Here is a 16,677-nt window from a genome sequence, read left to right as displayed (position 1 = left end):
TAAATTCATCGCTTGCTTTGTAGAACTTATGACATAAAAGCAACCATAACAGCTATAGCTGCAGACTGTATTGCTCCCTCCAGTAACAATTCCACCAAAAATAACATGAAAAATTATAGAAGTTCATTACTATACTAGATACAGGGTATGTCTACAAACACAATTTAATATCTGTATTGAGATACAGTCACCTTCAGTTTCAGAAGCAGTAAAGTAAAGCCACATCAGCACGGAGTTCTCCATCTGTGTTACTAAACCCTGCTCCTCAGTTGGGTTAGCCCACATGGTATACAAGTCAAAATACTGAAAGTGGAAGCAACACATGCACTGCGACCAGTGGCTAAAGAGGCCCATCCACGAGGATATCAAGAGGGGAAAATGGAGATTAGCCCTGGAAGTTGACTAGCCAGGACACCCCATTCTTTTTTTGTCCTATCACTTATTCCACAAAGCCTATGCTGCACACCTGAGCTAGCTAATTTGGAACTACCTCTCTGCAGAATACCGCATTGCATTGGGTAAACATATTTGCAATGACAGTATATTGTCATCAACAGAAAATTCTCAAAGCATTTATCACATTACACGCAAAAGACTAACACCCCATACATTTTATTAGGTTGTGCTTTCATATATTTCTAGATTTACCTTATTCTTTTGGAACCCAGTAACTCATGAGTATTAAGGATTTGGTTCTTAGTATACCGCTAGCACAACTGGACTCCTGCACCTGAAAGCTTGTCTATTCCTTGCACTAACTGGTCTGATGTCATCTCTTCTGTAAACCTTGCCTTGCTTAGCTAGTTTTAGGGGAAAGTTATGAGCCAAGCTGGCATGGAAGTGCCAGAAAGTATAAGAAAATTTATTTTTTTGTGCAAGGATGGGGGGCCGGGGCTCAGCTATGTCTCCAAAGTGGAGAGGAGTGGCAGAACAGAGGAAGAAGGAGGGCACTAAGTCACCCTACCACTAGTAGCTCTAGAATCAGCAGTACAGTTATAGTGGCATGAACCCCAAAACTGAGCTGGCACAGCTACATTGCTTTTGAAATCTAAACAAGTAACCCTGCCTGATGATGCATTACACCATACTGACTGAGGCTGGCACTAGTTTGAGGGGTCTGAGTAGTGCTCCACTGTACTGTACAAACACATCTGTAAAAAATGTCTCCAGTCCCTGCAATCTTAATATCAAATACCTCACAATCTTTAATGTTTAGATCCTCACAATACACTAGTACAGTAGGAAAGAATTATTAAGTCCACAAATGCATTGATATGTGTAGTGACCTTGGTATATCTAGTAACTCGATTTTACTGTTAAAAGTTAACAAATGTGATATCTACAAGGATTCTTGTCAGACAGCTCTTCTCAATCTTCATGAAGAGTATCACCATAGAGAAGAGCTAGACATGCGTAGGCACATCCATCTATGTTTCCACAATAATATATCATATATACACATACATATATCCATAATATTGTGCATGTATGTATAGGTAAATACATCACTGATTGATAGACATATATGCTCTTTTAAGGGTGTGGAAAAGTGTGACATTCTTTCATATATTTGTCAGTCTACAGTAAGACAATTAGCAGGCTACAAATCCCCCCAAGATGTATTTACAGCAGTATTTACAAGCAACATTCCAGTGATTTTCTAGTGATAGATAAAATAACTGCAGATGTTCTGTAAGCAGGGGACGTTTTGAAGCTTTTTGTGGAAGGCAGCGTATATAATATTTATTATATCCATATAAACTATAGTTCCACATGATATTATGACACATTTTTTATGAATTAAACTTTAAATATCCCCTGTTTGGAGAGAAATAAATGCTAAACTCTGAAACTAAGCCAGGTGGGGGCAAAATGTGTCAGTTTTTTACACTGTTATTTAAATATCATATGAACAAAGGGGTAAAATAGTAAAAAAGGAACATATTTTTGTATCTGTGTGAACGATGACTGTTTAAAAATAAATATTTTATGAAATAAGTGACATCACTTACAAAAAATAGGCTCCCAGAAACTGTTTAGTGTCTAGACAGTTACTGAAAAATTTAGCTTACTTCTAGTTTATTACAGTTAAGGTCAAAATTATTCCTAGCTATACCCATCTTCAGACTGTGTGTGAATACCACTTGGTTTTGATTATGTCACACACCTTATTTTTATTTATTTATTTTACACAAGCCAGAAATCTCTAAATCTGCCATGATCTCAATCTACATTTACAATAAATATAAGTAACTGTTCTCCATATTGCATAGATGTAAAAAAATTACCATGCAACTTTTACACTCCTGGTTTTCCACCATCTCTTTTAGATGTGTGTTTTCAGATTTGATAACTTTGTATCGGAAATCCAACAACTAGGAAAAGATTCAATTCTTAGTTAAATACAAGAATATTACTGTTAACTTGAAATAACACTGAGTATAGATATATGTAAGTTTAATTTTCCAAAATATACATAAGGAATTATGAAACTAACCATATATTTTTTTTTAAAATACAGCAATGCTAAAGCAGAAAGAAGTCTTAAACCATCTATAAAAGATACACAAATGCAATGCCTCTGATTTTATTTACCTTTTTGAAAGAAGTAATCACTTAGGAAAATAAGGGAGTTCACATGCTGTTAGGAGATACAAAGAGGGACAGATTTTGCAGACCACTGAAACTGGATGCAATCCTAGTCATGAAGCCTAGGAACAACATCCACTCTTTTAGTGATACGATAGGGAATATGGCCGGGTAAAGAGTGCCATACAGTAGCAGATGTCTCTCATTTTCCCAAACGCTAACTTCCCTATTGTCAAAAGTAAAGTAAAGTACTACATTAATCACAATTTTCAATATGCAGTCACCCTCTCAGAAAACTCAGAGATACCCAGAAACCTCTAAATATGAAGGTTCTTTTGGTGTACAAAACTAAGTAATGAAGATAACATATTTGTTTTTAAAACTGAAATTTGCCATTAAGACACTGGTATCTTACAGTTTTCAGCTTTAAAATTAACAGAATTTTCTAAGCAGATTTGAAACATTCTTCAAAAAGCTTTAAAAAAACTTGAAAAATTAGGAAATGTTCTAGATAATCTAATAAATGGTTCTAATGATAAAGCGCATATAATAACAACAAACTGGAAGTTTTCAAGATCTTTTGCATGTTAAAATGGTAACTACAGTTGATGGTCAGAATTAATTGCAATTTAGATGTACAGTTGACATTTACTGGTGCTTTCTTGTTCTAGTATCAATTTGGCTGCTTTAGTAATACTTCACAGATATTACAGCACTGGTGATGAAAGCTACAGCAAGAAATGTAATGTCTTTTTTCACAGATAATGTATGTCATTATCAATAGTGTGGAGTAAAATGAACTAGGCTGGTTTTGCCTGCTTGCATACCTGTTGTTTTGCTAACAATTTGTCTTTTATCTCTAACTCCATTTTTAACTGTCTTTCCAGAAGACTAGCTTTCTCCATGATAGTTGCTATAGTGATCTCCTTCTGATGAAGCTCTTCTGTCAGGTCAAAGATTTCTGTCTTCATTCTTTCCTGCTCAGAGCGATGGGACTGCTCCTCTCGATAAAGATGGTTTCTTATCTGTAGCAAATATGTTTCAAAAAGAAAAAATGTTGTGCCGTAAATATGATTGCATCACTTACTACTTACTAGTGACATTTTTGCCGTTGCTTCCAAGACACCAACTCTTCTAACCAAATCAGAGATTTTTGAGATTTTATAATAAAATGTCTTCATGACTCAGTGCACATAGCTTTATTTTCACATCTTTTTTCAATCCTTGTCTTGTGTTTTCATTTGCCTATTTAGTATTAGAAATGAAGAAAATACAAGGAAGGCATTTAAATTAACATTTAGAAAGAATGTAATAAAAATTATGTTCATTTTAAGAATTGGAATTTATGGTGAAGAATATCCAAGCAAATATCCATTCAACAAACGTAAATATGATTTATTTAAATTGCTCCTAGGTTAATTTAGGTTTAAAATAAGTTTAATGCAGCCTAAATTAACTTGGGAGCAATATAAAGAAATCAACCTAGACACCCTTCAATGAGAAACTATGTTAGAAATAGAGTATATATAGTAAATCACTTTATGAGAATCTTTCCTACCATTATATATAAAATTTAAGGTCAAACTTTCTGCACTATCTCCTGTGCACGGTTCTCCAAAGAATCAACACAAAGATTGCTTTCATAATCTTTCTACTGTAACCAACAATTTAGTACTGATAGATGTTTGTATTATGTAAGAAACAAAACTACAAAAGCCAGCATCACAACCTTTGAACCCATTTTAATAATTCCTCACAGTACTATACACAATCAGTAGCAGATGGCATTTCATTTTTATTTATGCAAACTACACAGAAATACTAGAATTGTAAACGAATAGATGTAGATGCGAAAAATCTAAGAGCTAGATCACGACTATCATGCCAAAATTGCAGCATCCAAGTCAGCTGCATCCAATTCGAGATATTCCTGCTTACATTGCTACTCAGCAAAACCACAACATGCCTGTAAGAGGAGTTCTGAGCATCCTCTACTCCCAAAGTGTTTTGGCCTGCCAAGCCTTATGCCACTCCACAGTGCCATGCCACTACTGCTTGCACACAGCACTTCTGAAATGTGCAATGCAATGTGATGCATAGTTCAGACAAAAGAGCACTGCCCTAGACTGTGCAGCAGGTGACTGATTAAGCTTAGCCTTGTGTGGGTACCTGCTGTAGTGACCTGTATCAGTTGATCTGTTAGCATATCTTACATCTGAAACCACCTGCAAACTACTACTTACCTTCTATAGCCTATGAATTACTCATAGCCTTGGAGGGTTTATTACTTGCAAGGTATTATCTGAATCACAGTGACGCTTAGGCAATGTCTCTTCCATTATTTCAATGAAGTAGCTAGCTCTGTTGTTAGTGCACAAAATCAGAATGTCAGTTGTACAGCTATACAACTACCTCCAGAAATGCAACCATACATGAAAACTTTTTTGTATATGAAAACTTCATACTCTCCTAAAGCCACAATTTATCCTCCTGCTCTCTTCTGCATATGCACATACCAAGTCAGTACTCTGCTCTCTTTTTAAAATCCCATATTGCAGTTAAGATCTAGAAATACTTAACAATGTGAAATACCTTGTTTAGCTCTTCTCTTTGGTGTTCTTGACTTTGTGCCAATAGTAATAACTCAGTGTTTTTATTTTCTAGTTGCTCAGTAAGTTGTACACAAGATGATTGATGCCTTTCAATAAGAAATAAACAAAACATGAAACAAGCAGAATATTCAATAACCTTTACCTTACAGTATCCTCTCCTCAGTGTAAAACTGTGGAAGACCTGCTCACTGATGAAAAAAACTCAAACAACCAAAAGATTTGGCCTAAACCAGGTTCGATCTTGGAAGATATCTAGAGATTAAGGACAATGCAAGTGTGTGCAGAAAGAATCCTGAAATGTCTTGTAGATTGGTATTTCATATAATCTCAAATAGCTATGGTAGATTAGATAAGCCATAAAAAGATTAACATTTTACTCAAAGGAGGTTAGGGATGCTCTTAATCGCACTACTTCCAAAGTGTTTTAATGCTGAGAAAATGAAAGGCACTGTAAACATATAAATAGAAATAAATGAAATGCATTGATTTGTAAAGATCTAGGCAGCATCAAAACCTTTTAACAGAGCTTACATCTTTTGCCTGCAATCTTGTCATATATAATTGCTAATGAAAAATGTTTATTCTAAAATTGTTTAGAATCTGACATTTGAATCCAGAGTATCTTTTTAAACAGACTTAATTTAAATCAAATGTAAGAAAAGTTATTAGCTCAGAAGTACTTGTTAATTTCAATATTCTCTTCAACATACATACTTTATTTGAATTTCCTGCATATCTTTATACTCGCTGATTTTCAATAATTCTGCATGCAACTGTTGGCATTCCAGTTGTATCCTTCTCCAGAGAGCATCCCATGACTGCAGCTCATTTCTCATTTCTGAAAAGCCTGCCTCCATGTTCTAAAGAAACAAGCAAATACATAAATAGTTAAACAAAATGAGATGGTAGTAGCTCAAAATGCTGTATTTTAACACATAATTTTCGATACCTGTATAATTTGTAGGAAAGGACATACATGCTTTTATTTTGAGTTTCATTTCTGAAAAAGGCATTGCTTTCATGTCAGTTCCTTTCTCCAGAAATGTTATCTAAAAAATTAGATGCTGAATATTCTTTAGCTCTTGCAACGTTCGAATGCATGTCTCTGAAACTACCACAGGAAACATCATTCGGAAGTTCTTTATTGTACTAAATGCATCTAAACTAGCCTGCTTGTTTCAGCAGGTTCTGCACCCTAGAACATGCTTCACATGCAGGAATTAGTGCCATAAGTAACTTGCATTTTCTATTTTCCTAACAGCATTTCCAAATTTACATTTTTATTTGAAAAGTACAAGGCTATAGAAAGGCAGGATTAGGTGCATGTCTTCATTAAACATTGCCTGGAAGCTTGGAGCAGATACATCTAGGCTTAAGTACTTAGATAAGGCGTGTGCTCAATCATCATCTCCAAAACTATACCTAGCTGCATGGAGCTAATTGCTTATTTAAATGAACATCACACAATTTTAAACAGTCACTAAAAAATTTTTCTTAGGGACTCCACAAATCTTGTCTCTATTTTACCTTTAATTTCTGATTGATAATGTGATAGACAACCTGAAGATACATGTTATACTTGGCATCATAAAATCAGAATTCCCCAAAAAATCAGAATTCCCCCAAAATATACTGAAAACATACTAAAGATAAGAACTTGGAAATGTAACCCACAAATAACAAAAGTAGCAATAATAATCAGATTCTTGCAATAATAATATCCAGAGAATACTTATTTCCTCTCACCCAAGATTCAAAAGCACGTTGCAGATAAAATAAAAAGGACTTTTCAAGGATGTTGATCCTTTGCCTTTAAAACTATTACACTAAAAACACTAGTATTTTTCATAATTTCTTCATTTTAATGTAGTTTCCATGTTTAAAAGCAAAAATAAAGCCTTTAAACTTTCAAAAAGCAACTGGAATCCAGAAATGACACCGCAAGCAAGGAACTTCAAAGGTTTATTTCCCTTAGAGCCTCATATTAGAATGACCTTCCTTCCAAGAAGCCTGTGGTTTTCCTCTGGCTGAAAGGGCTGCTGAAGACAGATATGAAGCGCTTTTACGTTTTTTATAGGGACTGCATATACAGATTCATTCATCTTATCCTTTGTTAAATTGAGGCTGAGAGCGCTTTTTTAAACCCTGAAATGCAAGTCTGGACATAGTCAAGTGAAATAAAGCTTAATGAATTGTTAAAATTGTCTGCAAGACTTGCTTATGATCATCTTCATGACTTCAACATTCAAGAAATAGCCACAATTATTTTATAATGTATGTATTTTATAATTTGGGGGAGGGTTACCCCTCTTATTTCATTCTGGGGTGGATAAGGGGAATGAATGCTGCACAATTGTGTGGTGGAAGCCATATCATCTGTGGCAGACTGCAGTCATCATACATATTTACATAAATTGTATTTCCTTCTGTGAATTATAATAATAGCAGGAACAACAGCAGCCACAAGAATAACTGAAACAGAACTTCAGGTCAAGAGTTTCACACATCACTTCAAAAAAATCATTTAGATATGTACCACTTATTATTTTAGGAAATATCTATTGCATCTAGTTAAAACACCAAAATGAAAATTGATTTTGAACCAGAAAACTTCAGGTTTTTTTTAGAAAATATCTAATGAAATATAACTTTTTAAGAGCCTGTTTCAAGTTGAAAAATTTACCAAATCCTCTCTTTTCTTCTGTGAAAAGTTTTGCTTCAACTAGCTTGCTGTGTTTGATATCAAAAGGAAGTCTCAAAAATTTCCTGATCAGCTTCTGTTCTAGTTCTACTCAAAGCTGTTCAACCTTTTTAATACAATTATATGCTGCATTTCTATGTAAATTAGTGTCCAGCAGCTGACTTAATGCAGACTTTCCAGGAACCAAGCCTCCTGTGGGGTGTTTTCAGGCTGCCTCTCATGTATGGCTGCAATTAAGTTTGTCAGACCATTCACAAGGTAGAGAAATAGTCTGCAGTCTCAGTTTGGATCTTCTAAAGTTCATATTTTCTGTACAGCCAACAAATTGGTCTTACATACATTTCACTTTATCACTGTTTCCTTGCTAATTAATAGTATGACAAAAATATTTAGAAGCAGACATGAAATGGTCATAGGCATAGAAGATATATGAGACACAATACCAGGCTTGCTGCCGTTGCCATCAGCCTTCTCCCCACCAAGATTCCCATCTACTCCTCCCTCCTTTACCCACATCAGGTCCAACTATTCCCATCCTCCACCTGGCACTCCTTCACGCAAACCTGCTTACTTCTTCTGGCTGACAACAGGCCTTGCACTTCCTTCTTTCTCATACAGACATTCCTAAAAAAATACTTTCTCTGAGCTACACGTTTTCACCATACATTGACTCTACATCAGTGTTTCCCTTCTGCAGCTATTTGCAAATGCGGCTTTTCTAACTAACACAGCAGTATTCCACACCACCAGCACAGTTATTCTGCAACTTTCTGCCTTTTAGCTGATAATGTTATGTACATCTAGCTCCACTTCTACTTAAAATGTCTTCAGTGCTTCCTACAGCTCCTGTATTCTATTCACACGATTCCAAAAATCCTCTTGCTTGAAGATTTTCTTAAAAGGCTACAGTACAATGACATCTACTCTGTCGTACAGTACCTATCCACCTGCTCCAATTGCTATAGGATAGGATAGGATAGGATAGGATAGGATAGGATAGGATAGGATAGGATAGGATAGGCTATGCTATTCCAGTTGGAAGGGACCTACAATGATCATCTAGTCCAACTGCCTGACCACTTCAGGGCTGACCACAAGTTAAAGCATGTTGTTAAGGGCATTGTCCAAATGCCTCTTAAACACTGACAGGCTTGGGGCATCGACCACCTCTCTCGGAAGCCTCTTCCAGTGTTTGACCACTCTCTTGGTAAAGAAATGCTTCCTAATGTCCAGTTTAAACCTCCCCTGGCGCAGCTTTGAACCATTCCCATGCATCCTATCACTGGGTACCAGGGAGAAGAGACTAGCACCTCCCTCTCCACTTTGATTTGTTCCACTTCATATTCTAGTCCCAGTACTTTTCATGGCAGCCTTTTTAACAGGCCCCAAAACAGGTTTTTGCTTGCATACCAATAACTTTTATACAGGCAAATGACTCAGTGAACTAATGTGCAAATGAAATGTATAAACAACACGTGCTAAACTTGGCTGTTCTGACAATACCTGAAATTAACCTCCACCACATATATGTTAATTCCTATATAAGTATATTGCATATGAAGTTATAACTCTGCGAGGTTGTCTGTAAACAGAAGTAGAGTATCTTTCTCCAGAAAGAGTCAAAGTCACTGTAAGCCACTCAATATATTACTGAACCTTGAAGTGCTTAAATAAATAAGCGAAAGCATAATTTATATATGTTACCTGAAAAAAACAGCAACGAGAATCTCATTCCTGATCTGTTTCAAACATAGCTAATAAAAAAGGCTGTAAAGATCTTGTATTATCTCAATCTTGTCAGAACTCATATATCACTACCAAAGGAAGAGGCCCAAATGGCTGTCTTCATAGATCAGTGCTACGTTGAAAAACGTTACATTAGGGATAAGATAAAACTGATGGTTCTTCAAATGGCTGGCAACTTAAAAATTCATTGGCTGCAAAATCTTCTCTCAATAATAAAGTATACCATACACTTTTCTATATACTTATTTACTAGCTATATGGCACAGTGTACAAGTTGTAAATCAGATAAAGAGATTTCATAGCAGTAATTTATATACAAGGAACCAAGTGAACAAGGCTAAGTTCCTGTAGATGCTACGGATATAGGAAAGTTATAAAACTGTAGATAAACAGACAAGAATAAAATATACTACTACATATCAAACATATTTCTGTTTTCTCTTTAAATGTTACTCAAAAAATTGTACTGTTCACAGCTCGTTCTGTATTCCTTCAAAGAATATACCTAACGTTCAGATCTTTTATATAGGCATCTCAGTACAACTTTTTAAAGTATACTTCTAAGTAATTCATGCTCCAACATTGATTCCACAGTCATCATGAAAAAGAAAAACTATTACTACCTGGCACTGGTTTTGGTACATTTTTAGATCCTCCCGGAGTTTCAGATTTTCCTCTTCTAGTTTATTCTTGTTTATTGCTATTTCATTCACAATTGCCTTTAGCTTTTCAATAATCACCTCATCCTTTTCACTTTTGGGCTGGCAATAGGTAATTACCTCTTCTTGGTTTTGTTTCTTATTGCTTATTTGGAATTGATAATTCTGGGTCTGCTTCTATAAAACAAGAAAATCTTTTAAAATAAAAATTCAATAATTGTATGTAAATTGTTAGGACCAAACCATTACTACTAAAATCATGAGGCTATTTCCATTTTCACCAGTATTTGCTTAGAAAAGATGGCACAATTGGACCAGTTTGCATTACTTCTCTAAAGGATACTTCCACTTCCTTTTTTTAGTCTCAAGTTCTTTGCCCTCAGTAAGAGAAATGTTTCAGAAACTTTCAAGGGCACAGAATTTTTTCAAGGATTTTTCTCCTCTGCTGTGTATTTCCCTAGCACTTAATGTTAATTAGCCCCAAATGTGAAAAAGGTGATTACGATGACCTACTCAAAGCAGTTACCGATAAAAAATAATTTGAGAGAAATGTTCTTCTTTGGTTCATTGAACTCAGTAGGACTTGTGTGTGTGTGCCTCCGGATAGATATTAACCTTTGACTAGAGCACTAGCATTACATAGTTCATGTGTAAACAGCTCAGTTACTACAGTAACTGTACTTCTTTGATATCATTATCCTTAAACCTGGGGAAGAATAATTCGCACATTCTGCAGAGTCCCACACTCCATTCAGTTTCTTGTACTAATTAAAATCCTAAACCCAAAACTTCAGAAAATTGGTATTGCCAGTATTTGTGAATTCACAGGCATCGTGAAGAAGCGTAATTACTATGGTAACTGTTTTTGCTGTTTAAAAAATTATCGTCATGGATCCCTCTACTGGGAGATTAACAAGCAGCAGTAATCTTTCAGAAGACTGAGAATTAGCTGGAAAACGACAACAAAATAAAACCTGGAAACCATGTATCATGTGCAGAGATCAAGTTGAGCAAGAAAATGTATATTAAAAATAAATAGGGTTACAAATACCATATTTCATTGATAAGGACTGCAAAAAGGCATGCTTTAGACTGCTTTTGACGTCATTGACTATGTTCCCATAATTTGTGTTGGCTGAACACCTAAGCAGAACTGACCACTGGCTACATATCAAATAAAAAGCCAAAGAAATTTGCAGGTAAGTTTAATTTCTATAGATAATAAATTAAGGTCCCTCTGACATCTAAGTTATGGAGTCTGACACACCAAAATGTCAAAGCATCCTGTGAAAAATATAGTGCAAGACTCCAGCTGGAAATCAAAGACCTCACAAAAGAGGAATTTGAGACAAAGACACAGGACCAATTAATGCTTTTGAAACAGTTAAGGGGTAACAGTCTATCAGACTTCTATTTAATAAACTAGTCGGTGTTATGTTACAGTTGTGAAGAAAATTGTCTTCAAAGAACATTCGCTGATGGCAGTGATGTAAGCCGCACAGAAAAATGTGGATTATCACCTTGAGTACTCTATTTTGACTTGTCTAACTATACAATCAACATGCATCAGTCAGTAGTTTTGTCTAGTCAAAGCCTTGCTTTTTTAACACATTTGTATGGAAGTTCAATAGTTGCAATATAATGCTTTCAGCATCTATAAACAAAACTTAACTGTCATCCTTGGAAACTCTGGATATGGGTAAAGAGTCTCAGAAGAATTGTTAAGAAAGTGTTTCACTAGATTAAGATCCAATGAGCTTAGTAACAGTGGAAAAGGGGATCACCAGTCAGCAACATAATTGGCGTCCCCTTACTTAATTTTCGAGCTGCCTTGTGGCCCAGTTAATTTGTAAGTAATTTTCCAATTTTTTTTAGAGTAGGATAGGTCATCAAGACACCATTAAATCAATATTTTGTTCTGGATTGGAAGGAATTAAAAAAATAAAAATATGCTAGATCAATAAGCAAATTGGCAAGTAAAAAAGAATCACAACGTCAACCAAGGACTGAATGGTAACTTGAAAGCTGAAAAATATGATAAAAAAGGGATAAGTGATTCAACAAACAACTCCAAGTGTGATTTTGGAGTAGCATATAGAAATTCATTTTTCTGCATAAATTATATTCATATATATTTATGATCTTCAAAAAAATGAGGGCTATCAGATTTGAAGGAACTTTATAGTTGAGTCAACATAGTAATGGCATGTATTACTTACTTGGTAAGATACTTTTCAATAATTTGTTATCACAATTAATTGCATATTAGTACATAGCATAGAAGATAAAAGTATCTCCACAGTACACTTAAAAAAGTAAAAAGGAACATGCATTGCTTTTTGCAGTGTTTTTTAATCAGAAATATTGTGATTTTCATCATGATACTTACTCATTTTCTCATTTTCATGAGAAAAATAAAATTAAAATAACTGTATGTATCATTAGATCTTTCAGTATGGGTCTGCCTTACCTAAAGCAATGTATTCACTACCAATATATCCATGTATTGTCAGATGTGCTATAATCTTCGTGGTGGTCAGATTTTTTACATCAAGTTAAAATAACTCTAGCTGAGCTAACAGCTCATTTTCTTCCTAAACCAGGAAGGTAGGTGTTTTACCTGAAATAAATTACATTTCTCGGACAATATTTTTTGTTGAGCATCTAAATAAACAAGATAATTTTGGCAGATTGTCCCCTTCTTATCCCATTCTCTTGATTTTGCCTTAAATTCCTGAAAGACAGCAAAACAAGGCTAGTAAACACAGGGAAAATAACTTTTTTTCCTTAATCTAAATAACTTTGTAATTTGTATAGTTCTAAGAAAAGTCTGGTTTTTTATTTAACACATAATCTTTCCATAATTTTGGAAAGAGGAGAAACAGAACAAGGATGTAAGCCAGCCATCCAGCCATCCCCCCCCGAAAAAATCCAGTCTTAAGGGCTGTTATTCTGGAAAAATTGGGCAGTAAACATAATCGTTGAATAAAAATGATAAAATATTTTAAATCACTTCCATTGCTGTAGATCTTAGCATTATGACTATAATACACCCATTTTATTGGAGGGTAGTTCCTGTCACTTTAAATTTCTATCAGTGTCAAGTAGAGTAATCAGCAGGGAATCAACTGAATTTGCTCTTAAATCATACCAGATCTTACATGTTCACAACTAGACTTTAAAATAAGTAGAACTCCAGTTACTAGAGCCGTTGCTCTTTTAGTTTGAAGAATTAGCAAAATAACAGTATGCTGTTTTATATAGTAAAAACTATAATACTTATAAGTTGTTATGAGAACTTCCTTTTTCACAATGGAAATGTTGATAGATGATTTTTTATGATTATCCTAAACTGGCATATTCCCCAAATTTTAAAAAACAAGATTTTATTTGCTACTGAAAAAAAATCGAATGCTTTCCAACATGGACTAATACAAATCTTCTCTTATAGCTTTCCTAATATCTGCTTTGGCATTTTAAACCAATAAACATCTTCCCATGTTATAAAATGTGATACAAATAGAGTTTCAGCCTACTTAATGAGGACTGCAGGTTCAAGGCCTTACTAAAGCACTGCTGAGCTTAGTAGATTTTCAAGACAGTAATTATTTCCTGAATACTAGAATTTGCTGAATATATTCCAAGCACTCATTTTTCATACTGCATAATTAATCAAATTATAGCATTGTGTTACATTATTTTCACATTTTATTCTTGAATAAGGTCATTCTCAAATTAGCTGGATCAGACAGTTTCACAGTAGTGATATATTTAGTCAATGATAGATGTATAACCCATTTATTATTCTTGTAGTAGCAGATGTTAGGGAAGTGATCGTGCCCCTGTACTCGGCACTGGTGAGGCCGCACCTTGAATACTGTGTTCAGTTTTGGGCCCCTCACTACAAGAAGGACATTGAGGTGCTGGAGCGTGTCCAGAGAAGGGCAACGAGGCTGGTGAGGGGTCCGGAGAACAAGTCTTATGAGGAGCGGCTGAGGGAGCTGGGGTTGTTTAGCCTGGAGAAAAGGAGGCTGAGGGGAGACCTCATCGCTCTCTACAACTACCTGAAAGGAGGCTGTAGCGAGGTGGGTGTTGGTCTCTTCTCCCAAGTAACTGGCGAAAGGACAAGAGGAAATGGCCTCAAGTTGCACCAGGGGAGGTTTAGATTGGATGTAAGGAAAAATGTCTTTACTGAAAGAGTAGTTAAACATTGGACCAGGCTGCCCAGGGAAGTGGTTGAGTCACCATCCCTGGAAGTATTTAAAAAACGGGTAGATGAGGCGCTTAGGGACATGGTTTAGTGGGCATCGTGTTGTTGGGTTGACGGTTGGACTCGATGATCTTGGAGGTCTCTTCCAACCTTAACGATTCTATGATTCTATGATTCTATGATATATGAGTTTTTAGTTCTCTCTTTTCCTTCTTTAGTAATCATTACTGAATCCTATTCTGCAGATTCTTTGCTATTGAGAGAGTAACAGGGCCATAAACTCACCCTTTTCCTATGCTGTAATGTTTGTTAGTGGATAGTTTGCTCATCTCTGACTATCTCAGTTTACATAGCCAGACACTAATTCAGATCATACTGGCATTAACTGCTTACTTCTGCACAGTTTTGTTCATTAGCTACTTCTTTGTGTTTTCCCTCAAAGACATAAAAGACCCTGATAATTTATACTTTGCAAGTAAGAATAATAAAAAATTTTAGTCCAAAGGGTCTGGAAAGACTAAAGCAGTAGCAGAATCCCCCCCTTGGTTTTTTTTAAATCATAACCCGGGGTTTCTCAGTTATTTAGCTTTCACTTGCTCCCGCCATACCAATCAGTTAACTCATCCTAGACACGCTTACTGCCAGAAGGGAAGACATGGAGAAATTTGAACACTGGTATTTTATAAGATATTTAATAGGTGTATTAAAAGGTCCATGGACTGTATGGATTCAGAAGGTATGGAAATAAGAAATACTAGGAGATGGACCTCTCTACTGGGTCAATCTTATTCCAGGAGGGAATTGTTTACAGGACACTTAGATATCTGAGTCCTGGACAGGGTTTGCAGGAATAAAAATCCCAGGAAAGAGTTGTTTTTCTTGTCTTCTGCATATAGGATGTTAACAGCTAAGCAGGAGTGGCTCAGGGATGGGCCCAAACATCCTTCTTGCTGTTAAAGAGCATTTAGCTTTTTTGGCTATACAGAGAACAGAAAAGGAATACATAAAATTGAAACATAAAATTACTTTTCTACAGTATGTTAAGCATGATGTGGAAAACAGAGGACTACATTCACTCTGTACCTCCACAGTGGAATGCTGTGATATGAAAAACTTTTCAGATTATTTCTAATAAAACATGAGTGGCAAGGCAGCAAGTAGCAGGGAAAATGCCTTGTTCAATGAAGCACTTATGTGTTTGGTATCTTTACCAAATTGATTCTGCTGGCAATGAACTGGTTCAAATTTTAAACCATTTCAATATGTAGCCTATGTACATAAATAATTGGTTGAGTGTTTAAACTAGTTGTTTGTGTGTTATTGTTTTTTTTTTTAACGAGTTCCTTATAGAAATCTAAATGGCTTTGAAATCAGTTCAATTTCTGAATTGTTTCAAGATGTGTCTTATACTGAACGACGACTGGTCTTGACTGTTTGGCCAGTAATGCACTGTGATACTACATGGGGAACCAGAGTTCAAAATTAGCAGGGAGAAGTTTGCACTTTTAGTTGTCAGAGGCTGCAAGTTTAGGAAGGGTAACGGATTCTTTTAACCAGTTCATACTGTCCCCAGGGCCAGGCCTCAAAATAAACACAGCTACTTCAAAGACAGTATTATAGGTTCCGCTCCAAGCTGAAGACAATCCTGTTTGCATGTTGTGATCAGTTCACACTTCCCTTTGCAAACAAACTTATATTACACTCCTACTAATATTTCTTGGACTCGATGATCTAAGAGGTCTCTTCCAACCTTAATGGTTCTATGATACTTATGTTGGCAGCTATGCTGCAGTCCAAAGCGTAGTAGCTTTTCTGATGGTAAGGACTCTTCCATATGGAAGAGACAGCAACATTATGTAGAGCTAGGATGTGGCTAGGATGTGTCCTGTTATGTAGGAACAGTCACAAGGTCACAGAAGTTAGTCCTATATTTTATAGAATAACGTAGAAGATAGGCAAGTCCAAAATAAAGATCCTAAAACCCTTCTTCATTGCAGCTTAAGTATGAAAGTACTTAAAATCTATTAGGTCTTAAATTTTTGATTGTAAAGTTCTCAAAGTGTCTAAGTAATCTATATCTACATAAATCTACATCATAAGCCTGTAAGTCTTCACAATGCTTAACAACTAGCTCACTTTCAACTGGTATTCCTCTGCTTA

At 35.5% G+C, this 16,677-nt stretch overlaps 1 protein-coding gene across 1 annotated transcript in view; it reads right to left on the bottom strand.

Moving 5' to 3' along the window:
* The window catches only part of CCDC67 (coiled-coil domain containing 67), a 46,858-nt gene that overhangs the window by 11,580 nt on the left and 18,601 nt on the right, over positions 1-16,677 (bottom strand). Inside the window, exons 5-10 of the mRNA XM_009334838.1 lie at positions 12,928-13,041; positions 10,272-10,484; positions 5,916-6,061; positions 5,182-5,287; positions 3,417-3,614; positions 2,289-2,375 (exon numbers count right to left, since the gene is read on the bottom strand). Coding sequence (XP_009333113.1) covers positions 2,289-2,375; positions 3,417-3,614; positions 5,182-5,287; positions 5,916-6,061; positions 10,272-10,484; positions 12,928-13,041 — 864 coding nt within the window. The remainder of the gene's footprint in view (positions 1-2,288; positions 2,376-3,416; positions 3,615-5,181; positions 5,288-5,915; positions 6,062-10,271; positions 10,485-12,927; positions 13,042-16,677) is intronic.

Source organism: Pygoscelis adeliae, unplaced genomic scaffold (genome assembly GCF_000699105.1).
Source record: "Pygoscelis adeliae isolate BGI_AS28 unplaced genomic scaffold, ASM69910v1 Scaffold141, whole genome shotgun sequence".
Classification (NCBI taxonomy): Eukaryota; Metazoa; Chordata; class Aves; order Sphenisciformes; family Spheniscidae; genus Pygoscelis; species Pygoscelis adeliae.
Note: the sequence above shows the minus strand (reverse complement) of the source record. Positions and strands in the feature narration are given on the sequence as shown.